This window comes from Sinocyclocheilus grahami, unplaced genomic scaffold (assembly GCF_001515645.1).
Source record: "Sinocyclocheilus grahami isolate Dianchi unplaced genomic scaffold, SAMN03320097.WGS_v1.1 scaffold1352.1, whole genome shotgun sequence".
Classification (NCBI taxonomy): domain Eukaryota; kingdom Metazoa; phylum Chordata; class Actinopteri; order Cypriniformes; family Cyprinidae; genus Sinocyclocheilus; species Sinocyclocheilus grahami.
Window position 1 is genome coordinate 98,752 of NW_015506531.1, and position 14,466 is coordinate 113,217.

The window sequence follows — 14,466 nt, forward strand, 5'->3', positions numbered from 1 at the left end:
TATATATATATATATATATATATATATATATATATATATATATTGTCATGTATGATTTTTTGGAAAAATAACTCAAGATGTCTCATTTGTTAGTGGATTGCTTACACTGCATGTTATAGATTTATTACACATGGACACAAAATTTCACAATAACAAAAATAAGATTAAAGAGATTACAAAATTATTAATTAAAGGCACAATATGTAAGTATTTGGTTATAATGCACGACACTGTAAAAACGCATAAAAAGAATCATGGTGCAACACTGAGCAGATCTAAATGTAATGCTGCAGTTAATACGTTTCATTTCATTTTCATTTTATTTTATTTGCGACAGCCGTAATGGATTTAGTTTAACTGTACAGCAGCATTCTTGTCCACGTGTGTTGCCATAGTTTCTACAAGCGGAGACCGACTGCACGGATATTACGTCATTGATAGGTGACAATGAACTGGGACAAGACATTATTTGAAATTGGAATTTCTCTGGATTTACAAATCCTTGGGAACTTTTGGGATAACTTTATTACACAATTGCATGAAATATATAACACTGTGCAAGTGGTTTTTGGATAATTTATTACGAAAATCTTACATATTGTGCCTTTAAGTTTCCAAAAAGGCAATTAAAGCTGCCTTAAAATTGTGCATGCATGTAAGTATTTGTTATATGAGCTACATGGTTTTCAAAACTGTCCTGGAGCACCCCAGCACTCTCCCTCATCAAACACACCCGATTCAACTCATCAGCTCATTAGTAGAGACATTAAGACCTGACGTGGGTCAGAAAAGTTAAAGAGTTGTTAGAAAATATCATGTGTGTCAGATCTGTGCTATGTTGAGCTTGAAGCAGCCAAAATAACCTAATAACCCTAACCCAGTTGCTGAATCTATTTTAATGTTTCTACATTAATTTGAAGACTGAATGTGAAATTATGGCAATATAAAAGTATATTTAAAAACTTTAATGTTAGTTGGGATTAAGCACAAATAATTTCAGAAAAAAATTTGATTAATTGTATTGTTTTTTTTATCGATTGACAGCACACGCACACACACATACTTATATATATATATATATATATACCCAAATTAATTGTAGCTCATGTTTAACCACTATAGAGACATCAGAGCCAGTGGCAAATTCAATTCCCGAAGAACTGGACGAGGTGAGGCTGCTCTCGGTGGTTTCATGAGTGCAGGTGATGCCCCATTAAAGCAAATTTTAAAACAGGTGTTATCTTTATTAGCAAACTGGATATTTGAATTATAAACAACTAAATAATCACCTGAAAAAAAAGAAAAAAAACTACTAAAACTACATTCTGTGAACAGTATTATTTATTCAATTATAGTGGATTTGGGCGTCTGCTATGACTCTCGCTGAGAGAAAAGCTGCATGCAGAGTAATACCAATGGTATTTGTCACATACTAATATAATACAAAATACATACTCCTATTCAGATTTTAGAATGTAACAACTTGTGATAAAATGAGCCATATTTGCTTGACTCCAGTCTGTCCCTGCTTGACCTGACACATGTCCTGCCCTATGAGGTCATTCGCTACATTCACAATCAATCATCCATATTAATTTTGCCTATAAAAGTGCACATATTGTATCAAGTCAGTGGCATTTGGCCACAGTTAAACTGAATCTTTGTGATGTCTGTCTTTCTTTACACACTGCTTATCTTTCAACTACATGCAAAGGCAGAAAAGCCTATTTGCAGAATTATGGGAGACCCTAAGTACCCGCTATTTTCCAAGGATGGAGACGTAAATATTGGAGCACTGTTTTCAGTCCACAGCATAGAGATATTACCTTCATTTAAGTATACACAAAAACCTCAGGTTCTATCATGTTACAGGTTTGTTACTTTGTAAACTATTATTGAACTATTCAGCAAATAATGCAATCACTTTTTTAAAATTAATATAAAGTGCAGGATATTTATAAATATAACATCTGGAATGTTAATGTGTTTCAGGTGTGAACCACATACAGTACATATTGTGAAATAATACAAATAAGTATGTTTTTTGACTGTATTTATTTGTTTATGTTTTTGGTCTGTATTTAACACACTGGCTTAATGTTTTTATAGTGTGAGTCTAAGAGATTTTCGAATGGCTCAGACCATGATTTTTGCCATTGAGGAGATTAACAGAAGTCAAAGTTTGTTACCAAATGTTTCTGTTGGCTACCAAATTTATGATACCTGTGGTTCAAGACTGTCTTCTATGAGTGCAACCATGCCATTGATGAATGGTCCAGAGTTTACAGCAGGAGACAGATGCAATGGACAGTCTCCGATACATGCTATCATAGGTGAAACAGAGTCTTCTGCAACAGTGATTTTGTCCAGAACTACAGGACCTTTTAAAATTCCTGTGGTAAGGAGCAATGCCACTAAACACATAATCTCCCTTCTGATGACTGTTGAACATTTTTTAGGGATTTTCGTTTTTTTCTTTCTCTCTTTCAGATAAGTCCCTCGGCCTCATGTGAATGTCTCAGTAATAGGAAAGATTATCCCTCTTTCTTCAGGACTATTGCTAGTGATTACCACCAGAGCAGAGCACTTGCATACATAGTCAAGCATTTTGGCTGGTCTTGGGTGGGAGCTGTGAACAGTGACAATGACTATGGAAACAACGGGATGACAATATTTCTGAATACAGCCCAGGAGGAGGGAATTTGTGTGGAGTACTCTGTGAAATTCTACCGAACAGAGTCTGACAAACTCCAAAAAGTGGTAGAGACAATTAAAAAAAGCACTGCAAAAGTGATTGTTGCATTTCTTACCAGTTCTGAAATGTACCATCTACTCGATCAGCTAAGTATTCAGAACATTACAGGCTTCCAAATGATTGGAGTGGAGGCATGGATAACTGCAAATAATTTGATCACTCCAAACAGTTTTCATGTGCTGGGAGGGTCACTGGGGTTTGCAGTAAGAAAAAATGATATTGAAGGTTTTGCAGATTATGTTATAAAAGCATTCTGGAAGACAGTTGTTCCATGCTCACAGACTGAGGGAAATTATTCTCAATATGCAGTAAATTGCAACACATATCAGGATCTACTATTGCTGAAAAACTACAATGAAGATGTGCCTGAACAAAGATATGCAAGTAATGTCTACAAAGCAGTTTATGCTGTGGCTCATTCATTGCACAACCTACTCAAGTGCAAAGAACAAGCAGGTTGTGAGAAAGGCCTGTCAATACAACCACAGCAGGTAAACAAACAAACAAACAAACAAATAACTGAATTTCTGTTTGTAAATATATTTTTCTCAATAGGTTGTTGAGGCTCTGAAAAAGGTCAATTTCATTATAAAAATGGGAGATCATGTGTGGTTTGACAGCACTGGTGCCACAGTTGCCCAATATGAAGTTGTGAACTGGCAGAAGGACTCAAATGGATCAATCCAATTTAAAGCAGTGGGATACTATGATGCCTCACTGCCCCCAGACCAGCGCTTTGTGCTCAACACAGAAAACATAACCTGGGCTGGGGGACAAATTGAGGTAAATGCCAGTCATATGTCTGACCTAAAGGGTTGCTTGAAACTGGGGGGAAAAATTCTCAAAATACTTGCACTGTCCTATAACACATTAGAAGGATAAATTGCTTCCCCTGTAATATGGTCAACAGTAACAGTAGAGGGCGGTAATAAGCCAGTTTTAAGCAAAAAGTTTACTCTGTTGGTAATGGTGGTCATTTCTGTAAAACCCTTTAAAATTATTTTGGTCCAATTACTTATTTGCCTCATTTAAAAATTAAAATATGCAATAGTCTGATAAAAAGTAATTTTAGCCAATGTATCTTCATTCTCCAAAGTCAGTATAAATACCTAAGAAAACAAATTTATGTATGTATGTATTTTATTTTTATGTATTTTTTATTTCTTTTTATGCAGAAACCGAGGTCTGTGTGCAGTGAGAGCTGTCCTCCAGGCACTAGGAAGGCTGCACAGAAAGGAAGACCTGTCTGCTGTTATGACTGTATTCCATGTGCAGAAGGAGAAATCAGTAATGAGACAGGTAATCCTTTTTGTATTTTCCCTCTTACGTTGCAGTTCTGGATGCAGTTTCCTAGCAAAGGACTTGCATACAATTATTTTATCTCTAACTATAATGATAATTACTTTCTTTCCAGATTCAAATAACTGCAAGCAGTGCCCAGGGGAATACTGGTCTAATGCTGAGAAAAATAAATGTGTCTTAAAGGCTGTAGAATTTCTCTCATTCACAGAAGTTATGGGTATAGTGCTAGTCTTTTTCTCACTGTTTGGAGCAGGATTAACTGTCCTGATGGCCATCCTGCTTTACAGTAAGAAGGACACCCCCATAGTAAAAGCCAACAACTCAGAGCTGAGCTTTCTGCTGCTCTTCTCATTGGCTCTTTGTTTTCTCTGTTCACTTACTTTCATCGGCCGTCCCACAGAGTGGTCCTGTATGTTGCGTCACACAGCGTTTGGGATCACTTTTGTCCTCTGTATCTCCTGTGTTCTGGGGAAAACAATAGTGGTGTTAATGGCCTTCAATGCTACACTTCCAGGAAGTAATATCATGAAATGGTTTGGGCCTAAACAACAACGACTCAGTGTTCTTGCCTTTACAGTAATACAGGTTCTTATCTGTGTGCTTTGGCTAAAAATATCACCTCCATTTCCATACAAAAATTTGAAATATTATAATGAAAAGATTGTTCTTGAGTGCAGTCTGGGTTCTACAGTAGGTTTCTGGGCTGTATTGGGCTATATTGGCCTTCTGGCTGTCTTGTGTTTTATTCTGGCTTTTCTGGCTCGCAAGCTGCCTGATAAGTTCAATGAAGCCAAATTCATCACATTCAGTATGCTTATATTCTGTGCTGTATGGATCACATTTATTCCATCTTATGTCAGTCCTCCTGGAAAGTTTACTGTAGCTGTGGAGATATTTGCCATTTTAGCCTCAAGCTTTGGTTTGCTATTCTGCATATTTGCACCTAAATGTTACATAATTTTGTGTAAGCCTGAACAAAATACAAAGCAAAATCTGATGGGAAAAGTTTCCATATAAATCATACTCAAAAATAAACTGAATTGTCTATATCAACATTGCAGTGTTTTGTGGTGTTTATTCAATAACTTATATAATGTTAAAAACATACAAACATATTGATTAAAAATAAACCCTCAAAATGTTATAATGAACAAAATATATATCTGTGCTATTTCAAGAACAAGAAGACAAAGTAATGTTCTAGTAGTCTTCTTATGTATTTTATTTAAAATGTGATTCTATCATACATACATGTACCCTTGTTTGCATAGAAAATGTATAATACTGACATATTTGTTTGCCAGAGGGCTCAGCAGTTTTCTTATATTTATCCTCAATAGTGATCATCAGAGTCAAATCTCACACTCGTTATAAATTCAGAATGTGCCACCTCAAGAACATTTATGAAAAAGGTTTTACATCAGTGGTATTAAAGGGGTCATATGATGCGATTTAAATTTTTCCTTTCTCCTTGGAGTGTTACAAGCTCTTGGTGCATAAAGAAGATCTGTAAAGTTGCAAAGACTAAAGTCTCAAATCCAAAGAGATATTCTTTATAAAAGTTCAGAGTCAGCCACACCTACCTAAAACGGCTCGTTCTAACACGCCCCCACATATCTACCTCACTATGTGGGAAGATTTGCATAACGCCGCCCAAATGTTCACGCAAAGAAAGAAGGCGTAACTTTTATTCTCACTGTAGTATTGTTGACGCTGCAGCCATGTCGTGTGTTTCGTTGTGAAAGCGAAACTACTTTGTTTGGTCTTCCAAAAGAGGACAATATCCGCTTTGTCATGCCTAGAGCTGGGAATACATCAACTTTCACCGTGGACAAAGCGGAGTCCAGCCCGGGGTCCGTCACATGTGGTTGCCGCTCATTCGTCGCATCCGCTGGGCGCGCCGTTCTTCGGCTCACGCTAGCCCGTCCTCAGCTCACTCTATCCCGGCCTCAGCGCACGATAAGCCGGGGCTTCCCCTCACGCTAGGCTGCTGTGTTTTTCGTTGTGAAAGCGAAACTACTTTGTTTGGTCTTCCAAAAGAGGACACGACTACAAATCAGTGGTTAAGTTGTATTTACAATATATCCAAATGTGTGCAGCACATTTTATGGAGGACTGTTTACTGATCCTGGGATTTTGCAACTGATGATTCAAACGCGAGTTTTGGGCAGTAGAGTAGCACTTGTTGTTTGTAATTTCTCCGATCACAAATGCAGACAGAGTTTTATGTTTACGCGGCGCGATGCAATGCAATGTGTAAAAAGCCAGTATAAGTCATTATAATCAGTGATTATGTTCCCACTGGATGCAACAAATGCCTCGTTTGTAATGGGTTTTAATGTTTTGTCTTGTCGCTCCGGCCGGACACGGCATCAACAGTATGATGAGGGGCGTAACATTTCCGTCTCACGCTTGAGGTATTCAGCAAGTCACAACGCATTGGATAGCTGGCCAATCACAGCACACCTCGCTTTTTCAGACCGATGAGCTTTGTAAAAATCGACGCGTTTCAAAAAGGCGGGGCTTAGAGGAGAAACATTAATGTACAGTATGTGGAAAATAATGTGTTTTTTTTACTTTAAACCGAATAAACACATTTCATTACACCAAATAATGTTATTTTTAACAGAATCATATGACCCCTTTAAACACTTATTTGGCACCTGTATGCTTTTGTTACTAATTGTGTCATGAATACAGAACAAACACGCTTCTGTTGATTCTGCCAACAAATGGGACCAGAAACATAATTTGAAAGGAAGTGATGAAGTGAGGAAGAGATCAAAACATTAAACAGGTTCTCCCCACTGTGTAAGACTTGAAGAACCTCAGGCACTTTGATCTTCTGAGATAAGGACAATACACACACAGTGTATTAACATACAGGCATCTGTTTCAACATCTCACTGAGAGAGGATGCGAGAAAAGTCCCTTCTCACCTATCCTTTTCATCCACTTCCTTCCCTGACCCATCTCCCCTCACTCAGCTCACTCAGAATGGTCAACAGCATAATATAATGTTCTACATGAATGCAAGTGATATTTACAGTCATGTTTGGAATCATTTGACTTGTCTCAAGTCGACTGGTACAATGGTTTCAATCTTACAAGAAGTAGACTAGAAGGTAATACAGATCCTAAGAGCTTAGAGATATTTTGTTCACTGTAGAGGGTGTGTCATTTCCCAGTGATTTTCATGCAGATTACCATCTGTGCCCAAAAAGTGTAAACTCTCCATAGCTAGGAATTGATCAATGCAAATTCCAATTGTTAGTTCCTGTCTTGCTTTTGGATGTTTGTCTTGGTCTGAGTACTTAAGGGAATATTGCAAGAAGATCAGCGCGCTTCTGTAGCCAGAGGAGCCCATAGTGTGGAGTGTGTCCACACACTCCATACTATGTCTTTTTCTTAAGTCAGGTATGCATCCTTTACTCTTAGATTTATCTTTGAGAATTTGATGTCTTTTATTAATTTAATTTGAATTGATTTGATATATCTGAATTGGCTATGTAATTGACAATATATATTTACCTGACTGATAATAAATTGTTACATTTTATTTTATTCTGACTTACTCTGAAATTATTGACTCAAGTAGATTACGTTGTATCCTTGTTACTGCATTTCTGCATCAGGTTAGTAACATACTAAAATCCAGTTGAGATGGAGCATAGGGCACGCCAACTGTATCTTTAGAGATCCGGCTAACACTTGGTATTAGTTCAAGTGTACTTAGACTGTAAGGGCTAAAAGGGAATTTCCATTTAGGTCAACTGGATGTTGTTCGACCAATCTAAATAGGGTGAGCCGAACCTCTGTTTACTGTTATGTTACTCTAGCTAAGTGTGCATGGGAAACCATGGCATGACAAAACCAAAGCTACTATCAGATAAAGTAATGTTGGTCAGCTTATATCGTAGTAGTGGTCATGACCTCTGACTAGAGATCATGTTGCTTTAATCAAGTGTGTACAAATCTATGGGGACTAAACAAAAGTACTTTTAGAATGAGCAAGCATAGGAGCGGCCATCTAAAGTATTAGTCAATTACCTCTGTCTAAAAACCAAGACTGGCGAATATGTGACCGTGAGGTAAGCTAACGGCCGATATCTCTGAGCGACATGATAATCTGAATGAACAAGTACAATAAGATTAAAGAGTTAAATAGAACAGTCATATGTCTAGATAAATTATCGGTAACACTTTATTTTAAACACCTTGCGTTCAGAAATTCATCAGATATGTCTGTGATTGATTACATTGCTCAACACTGCAAAACGCGCTGTAAATAAGAACATTTGACGCCATCTACAACACAAATAATACACTGGAGTGTTTGCCAGACATGTTTCACCAATATCAGATAGGGCCCCCTGATTCCCTGGGGCCCTAAGCTGCCACTTACTTCGCTTATTGGTTAAATCCACCCCTGAATGTAATGTTTCACCCATTGATGTATTGCCCTGTCATAAGTGTTTGGTTCTCGTGTTTTACTCTCACAAGTGTTCACCTGAACTTTGCGGGGATTCCACGTGATATATCTCATCAGCTGATTGTGGCTTTAAAAAAAAAATATGTGGGGATGCCGGTGTTGTGCCGAATTCTGCACCCCTGCCAGATAGGGATGGAATGCTATGAAAATTTCTTTAAAATTACGGTTATAGTGAATGAAAAGGTTCAAAAAGAACTGATACACACACTGAAAACAAAGTTTTATAGTTGAAAATCAACAAACAACAAATACAATTAGCAGCTATATGCACTTTTTAAGCATACCATGTCAACTAGATGCGCCCCAGAGACAGATCCCCTACGAAGACCTCATCGCCTCGATGACCATCGGCAACAGACAAGTCCTCTGCACCTGTGTTGCAGCCTGGAATTAAACCACGCCATGCTGGTTTTGTCTGGCCAGATGAGAACTGGCCCCCCCACTGAGCCTGGTTTCTCCCAAGGTTCACCCCTAAAGACCCCACTGTCAATCTCCTGAAGTTTGCAGATGACACTACAGTCATCGGTCTCATCCAGGACTAAGATGAGTCTACTTACTGGGATTCCTGGGAACCACCATCTCTCAGGACCCGAAGTGGGACACTCACATCGACTCCATTGTTAAAAAGGCCCAACAAAGGTTGTAATTCCTTCGTCAACTGAGGAAATTCAACCTGCCACAGGAGCTGCTGAAACAGTTCTACTCTGCCATCATTGAGTCCGTCCTGTGCACTTCAATAACTGTCTGGTTTGGTTCAGCTACAAAATCAGACATCAGAAGACTACAGAGAACAGTTTGGACTGCTGAAAGGATTGTTGGTGCTCCCCTGCCCACCCTCCAAGAACTGTAAACATCCAGTGTGAGGAAAAGGGCTCAGAAAATCACTCTGGGTCCCTCACATCCAAGCCATCTCCTTTTTGAACTTTTGCCATCTGTTTGGCGTTACAGAGCACTGAATACCAGGACAGCCTGGCACAAGAACAATTTCTTTCCTCAGGCAATCTACCTCATGAACAGTTAATGTTCTCCCATTGTGCAATTAAAGTACAGTATGTGCAATAACCTTATACTTATTTGCTCCCCTGCCCACCCTCCAAGAACTGTAAACATCCAGTGTGAGGAAAAGGGCTCAGAAAATCACTCTGGGTCCCTCACATCCAAGCCATCTCCTTTTTGAACTTTTGCCATCTGTTTGGCGTTACAGAGCACTGAATACCAGGACAGCCTGGCACAAGAACAATTTCTTTCCTCAGGCAATCTACCTCATGAACAGTTAATGTTCTCCCACTGTGCAATAAAAGTATGTGCAATAAATTATGTTTTATTAACAAAGTTCGAGAGGAGCACGTTCAGATAATTAACCCGGCCAATTAATCGTCAGCAATTATATCGCCTATCCTATCAGCTCGAGAGAGAACTAGGGCTGTGTATCACCAGCAAAGTCACGATACGATACGTATCACGATACAGAGACCACGATACAATACGTATCACGATACATGACTGCACTGAATTTCACCTCAGCAGAATTTTGTAAAACAGCTGTTTATTAAACACTGCTTACTATAGTGCCATTTCTAACTATTGGCAGAGCAGCTGACCTCTGCAATATGAAGGGCCTCCATAACTGTACCACAGTACAATATAGGTAATGGCATATGTTTCATGTTTACATTGTGCACTTCCCATCAGGTACACTATTCTGATTGTTTGCATCTTGTTTTTAAGCCCATAAATAATAATGTACTTGTTCTAATAAATTTATATTGTAATGTACTCATTCTAATATGTTTAAAAAATAATTTACATTGCTGGTAGGTTATCATTGCACAAATTAACACACTCTCTACAATAAAAAAAGAGAAGAGTTCTAAACTCTAACACATATCTAACGCACACACGCTCAAGGCTGATTTAAGGCTGATTTATACTCGAACGTCCGCAAGTTCGCTTTGAGTGCGCGGGACGTCGTTTCGCGTGGCGGTGTGCATGGCATTTTTTTTTAGTTTCCGCGCGGCTTCACTTCCGAAGATGCACGAGTTCAAAGCGACTCTAGCCGAACATGCACGTCTGTGCCAGCATTTGTGTGAAACAAGCAGTTTGGTGTTAAGTGCAGTCACTCACACAGATTACGCTGCGGCCGAACTCAGACATTCAGGAACAAACTTTTTAGTGCTGCCCCGCAATTTGATCAACTAAATAGCTTAATCGCTCAAAAAGCTACATTATCTTTCTCAACAAGGAGCTGGTAACATCATTGTTTCTAAAGGAATTAAAGCCATAGCTTTACTGTTAATAGAGAAACGCGACAAAACGGTGGTAATTCATACATACACAGCCTCTCTCTCTCTCTCTCTCTGTCGTAAAATGAACAGTTGATTAATCACACTTTTCTGAGAATAGACTTGAAGTGGAGATAGCTAAACTGCAAGCTAAACGGGGTTTTCAGAGAGCAAGCGCGGTTATCCAGTGGCGAGAGAGCGCGTGAGCACATGGTTGCCAGGTTGACAAAGATAAGTAGCACGTTTAGCAGATATTTCCGTATTGCGCAAGTGTGAAGCTCTGTTTTGGGGATTACGTCTCTTTATATCAGGCAACCCCGTTGTGTTCCTCTGTGGCCAGATTATTAACAGATGCTCTATTCATTCTTTTTTAGAAACCTCGCACTTTTATACTCAATTTTAAACCTTGTAAAATTAAGCATGGTCCACTGCTGCACACGTGCCACAGTATCGATACAGGGCCAGCTGTATCGATACTCGTATCGTCAAATCTCTGTGACGATACATCGTCGTTTCGATATTTTGAACACAGCACTAGAGAGAACCTCTATAAATAGCTAAACCGTCTTACCTTCCTTCTCTCTGCAGTTTTCCAGCATGATCGCGGCCACCGCTCTGCTCGACCAGCCATATGTTTTCCATGACACAGAGGCCTACCCTCACCTACACCAGAGACACTTACAATTTCTTCCCTGGCATTCTTCAATCATTCGGCCGAGCCAAAAATTCCTCTGATTGGAAAGTTTTAAGCCGGAGGCAAGCGCTGATTAATTCCGACGCACAGTTCTCACGGAGGGTCTGTACAATCTATTCATCACCCTGAAAATCAGCCAACCTCACATCCAAATCCACTGCAGCCAATAGATCGTGCAAAGCTCTCAAGGCCTCGAACTCGCCGCGTTCAATACCCCCATTCTCCCGCACAGGATCCGGCTCTCCCTGAGTATTGGGTCGCAGCAGCAGGCCTTCAGCAAGCCTGGGCCGGCCGCACCCCAGATCTCACTCACTTCCTGGTTCGGCTCAGCTTTTCACTGTAGCTCTTCACTGTAGCTCTTCACTGTAGCTCTTCACTGTAGCTCTTCACTGTGCGCCGCAGTGCCGTATGCAGCCGGGCCTCCAGCTCCCGTAGCATACGCTAGAGCAAGGTTGCCTCCGCTAGCGGCGCAGGCCACCAGTGTTGCCAAATAATTTTCAGGTAAAATCACCAAAGGCAGGTCATTTGTTGCTGGAGTCTATAAATAATGCCCTAACATCATTGAATGTTAATGTCATTATGCAACCACGACGCAAGTGCATAGAATACTCACTGAAATTATTCAAAATTTACATATTTTTCACCAGCATTTTACCTGTATTTAAATTACACATTGCATTTTGATAGATGGATGGATAAGATGGATAAGATTATCTTTTGTTTTGTAGATAAGATCAATAGTGGAAGAGGAAAGTTTCACAATGGATAACAGTAAATGATTAACATAGGTTACAAAACCAGCTGATGTGCCGCTTCAATACTTTTCTTTTGTGTGGTTAAGAGGAAATGTACGCCTTTTATCACTTTATTACTTTTTAACCCTTTAGAACCTAAAGCTAAAATAGGCCGTTTTCACTCATTTTGGTTTTTTGAGTATACAATTATAACACAATATATCTTCAAGTGTAAGGTGTCATTTTTTTCAGAAAATGATTGGCTTTCAGGAAATTACAGTTATTGTACAGTAGATAAGATCAATAGTGGAAGAGGAAAGTTTCACAATGGATAACAGTAAATGATTAACATAGGTTACAAAACCAGCTGATGTGCCGCTTCAATACTTTTCTTTTGTGTGGTTAAGAGGAAATGTATGCCTTTTATCACTTTATTACTTTTTAACCCTTTAGAACCTAAAGCTAAAATAGGCCGTTTTCACTCATTTTGGTTTTTTGAGTATACAATTATAACACAATATATCTTCAAGTGTAAGGGTTCATTTTTTTCAGAAAATGATTGGCTTTCAGGAAATTACAGTTATTGTACAGTATTGTGTGTGGTGAGTTAGTAAATAGAATTTAAATAGAAAAAAAAAAAAAAAACGGGAAATGTTACTGCTTTTTATTTAGAAAAAATTAGAAAACTCATGAAAGAAAGAATCTAATGCCTCAGTCTTGAAAAAGGTATTTTTGGGACACTGGATTGCATGCATGCACGTACGCACACACACACACATACACACACATAGATATGTGCATGCACGTTATACGCACAAACATGAATGCATGCATGCACATACACAAGCAAACATGAACACTAGTCCAGAGGTCGAGTTGAGCGTGAGGCCGCCTCCGCTGACAATCGCAGCCCCTGCTCCTCTCCCTCACAGCTATCTACTTCATTCAAAATCACAATATTCTCTTTTCACAGCAACATCACTGCCCGGTTTAAACAACACTTAATTAAAATGTCCATTTAATCTTTAATATTTGCCAATTTCTTTATGATAGAATTCAAGAATTCAGAATTCACCCCCAGCCGAACATCTCTGCTTTTACTGCCGCAGTAGTGCCCGCTTCTGCAGAAGCCACTTTCTCTTTTCAGATGCTGTAGCAGGGCCCTCTCCCGCAGAAGCCACTTTCTATTTTCAGATGCCACAGCAGTACCCGCTTCCGCAGAAGCCACTTTCTCTTTTCAGATGCCACAGCAGTACCCGCTTCCGCAGAAGCCACTTCCTCTTTTCAGATGCCACAGCAATACCCGCTTCCGCAGAAGCCACATTCTCTTTTCAGATGCCACAGTAGTACCCGCTTCCGCAGAAGCCACATTCTCTTTCCAGATGCCACAGCAGTACACGCTTCCACAGAAGTCACATTCTCTTTCCAGATACCACCGCAATGATTCTACTCCAAGCGATGTCCAGCACCCCACCAACCTTAAGCTCTGCAAGTTTTGGGGGGTTATCAACGCCTCACTCTGGCTGCTGTCCCACGCTAATTGCATTTTTGGGGGGAGTGCTCTGGGTCCAGGCTAAATGCCGAGCCCTCTCCCCGGACAGCACGCCAAATACGCATAACCTTTACTCTGTTTATTATATGTAAGTGTGAACTCGTGAACCTTATACTTATTTACCCTAAATCCTAGTACATCCCTACAACTTATTTTTTATTTTCATTTTATTTTATTCTATTCCTATTCTGTCTATAGCACACCTGTACATACAATGTATACTTTTTGTGGTTTATTTATATTTATGCATGTGTATATTATTCACATCTTATTTTTATTATCTGTGTGTTGCTGTTGCCTCTGTGTACTGGAAGCTTGTGACACTAAAACAAATTCATTGTATGTCAGGGTGTCCGCGGGTCCTTAAAAAGTCTTAAAAAGTCTTAAATAACGTTTTCCTAATATAAGGCCTTAAAAAGTTTTAAAATGTCTTAAATTCGGATTCGATGGGTCTTAATTTTTTTTGGTCTCATTACCGCTAAAATATCTTCAGTCTGTGATGGACCTAATGACTTTACAATCATTGGACAGACCGAAGATTTTTTCTTCCCGTGGTAAATTACTCCGTCATCAGAGAGAATTGCAGTAAGTTAGCAGAATACAGAATACAAGCTCGCGCTGAGGCTCACTCTGTTTGTCTCGAGACTTCAGAACA

At 39.3% G+C, this 14,466-nt stretch overlaps 1 protein-coding gene across 1 annotated transcript; it reads left to right on the plus strand.

Annotated features, from left to right (window-relative positions):
• Positions 1-1,666: 1,666 nt before the first annotated feature.
• LOC107569497 (extracellular calcium-sensing receptor-like) lies at positions 1,667-5,074 on the plus strand. The gene is made up of 6 exons (XM_016255605.1): positions 1,667-1,872; positions 2,110-2,398; positions 2,491-3,246; positions 3,311-3,538; positions 3,931-4,054; positions 4,170-5,074. Exons 1-6 carry the CDS (start codon positions 1,667-1,669, stop codon positions 5,072-5,074), a joined length of 2,508 nt encoding a protein of 835 aa, XP_016111091.1.
• The last annotated feature ends 9,392 nt before the right edge of the window (positions 5,075-14,466 follow it).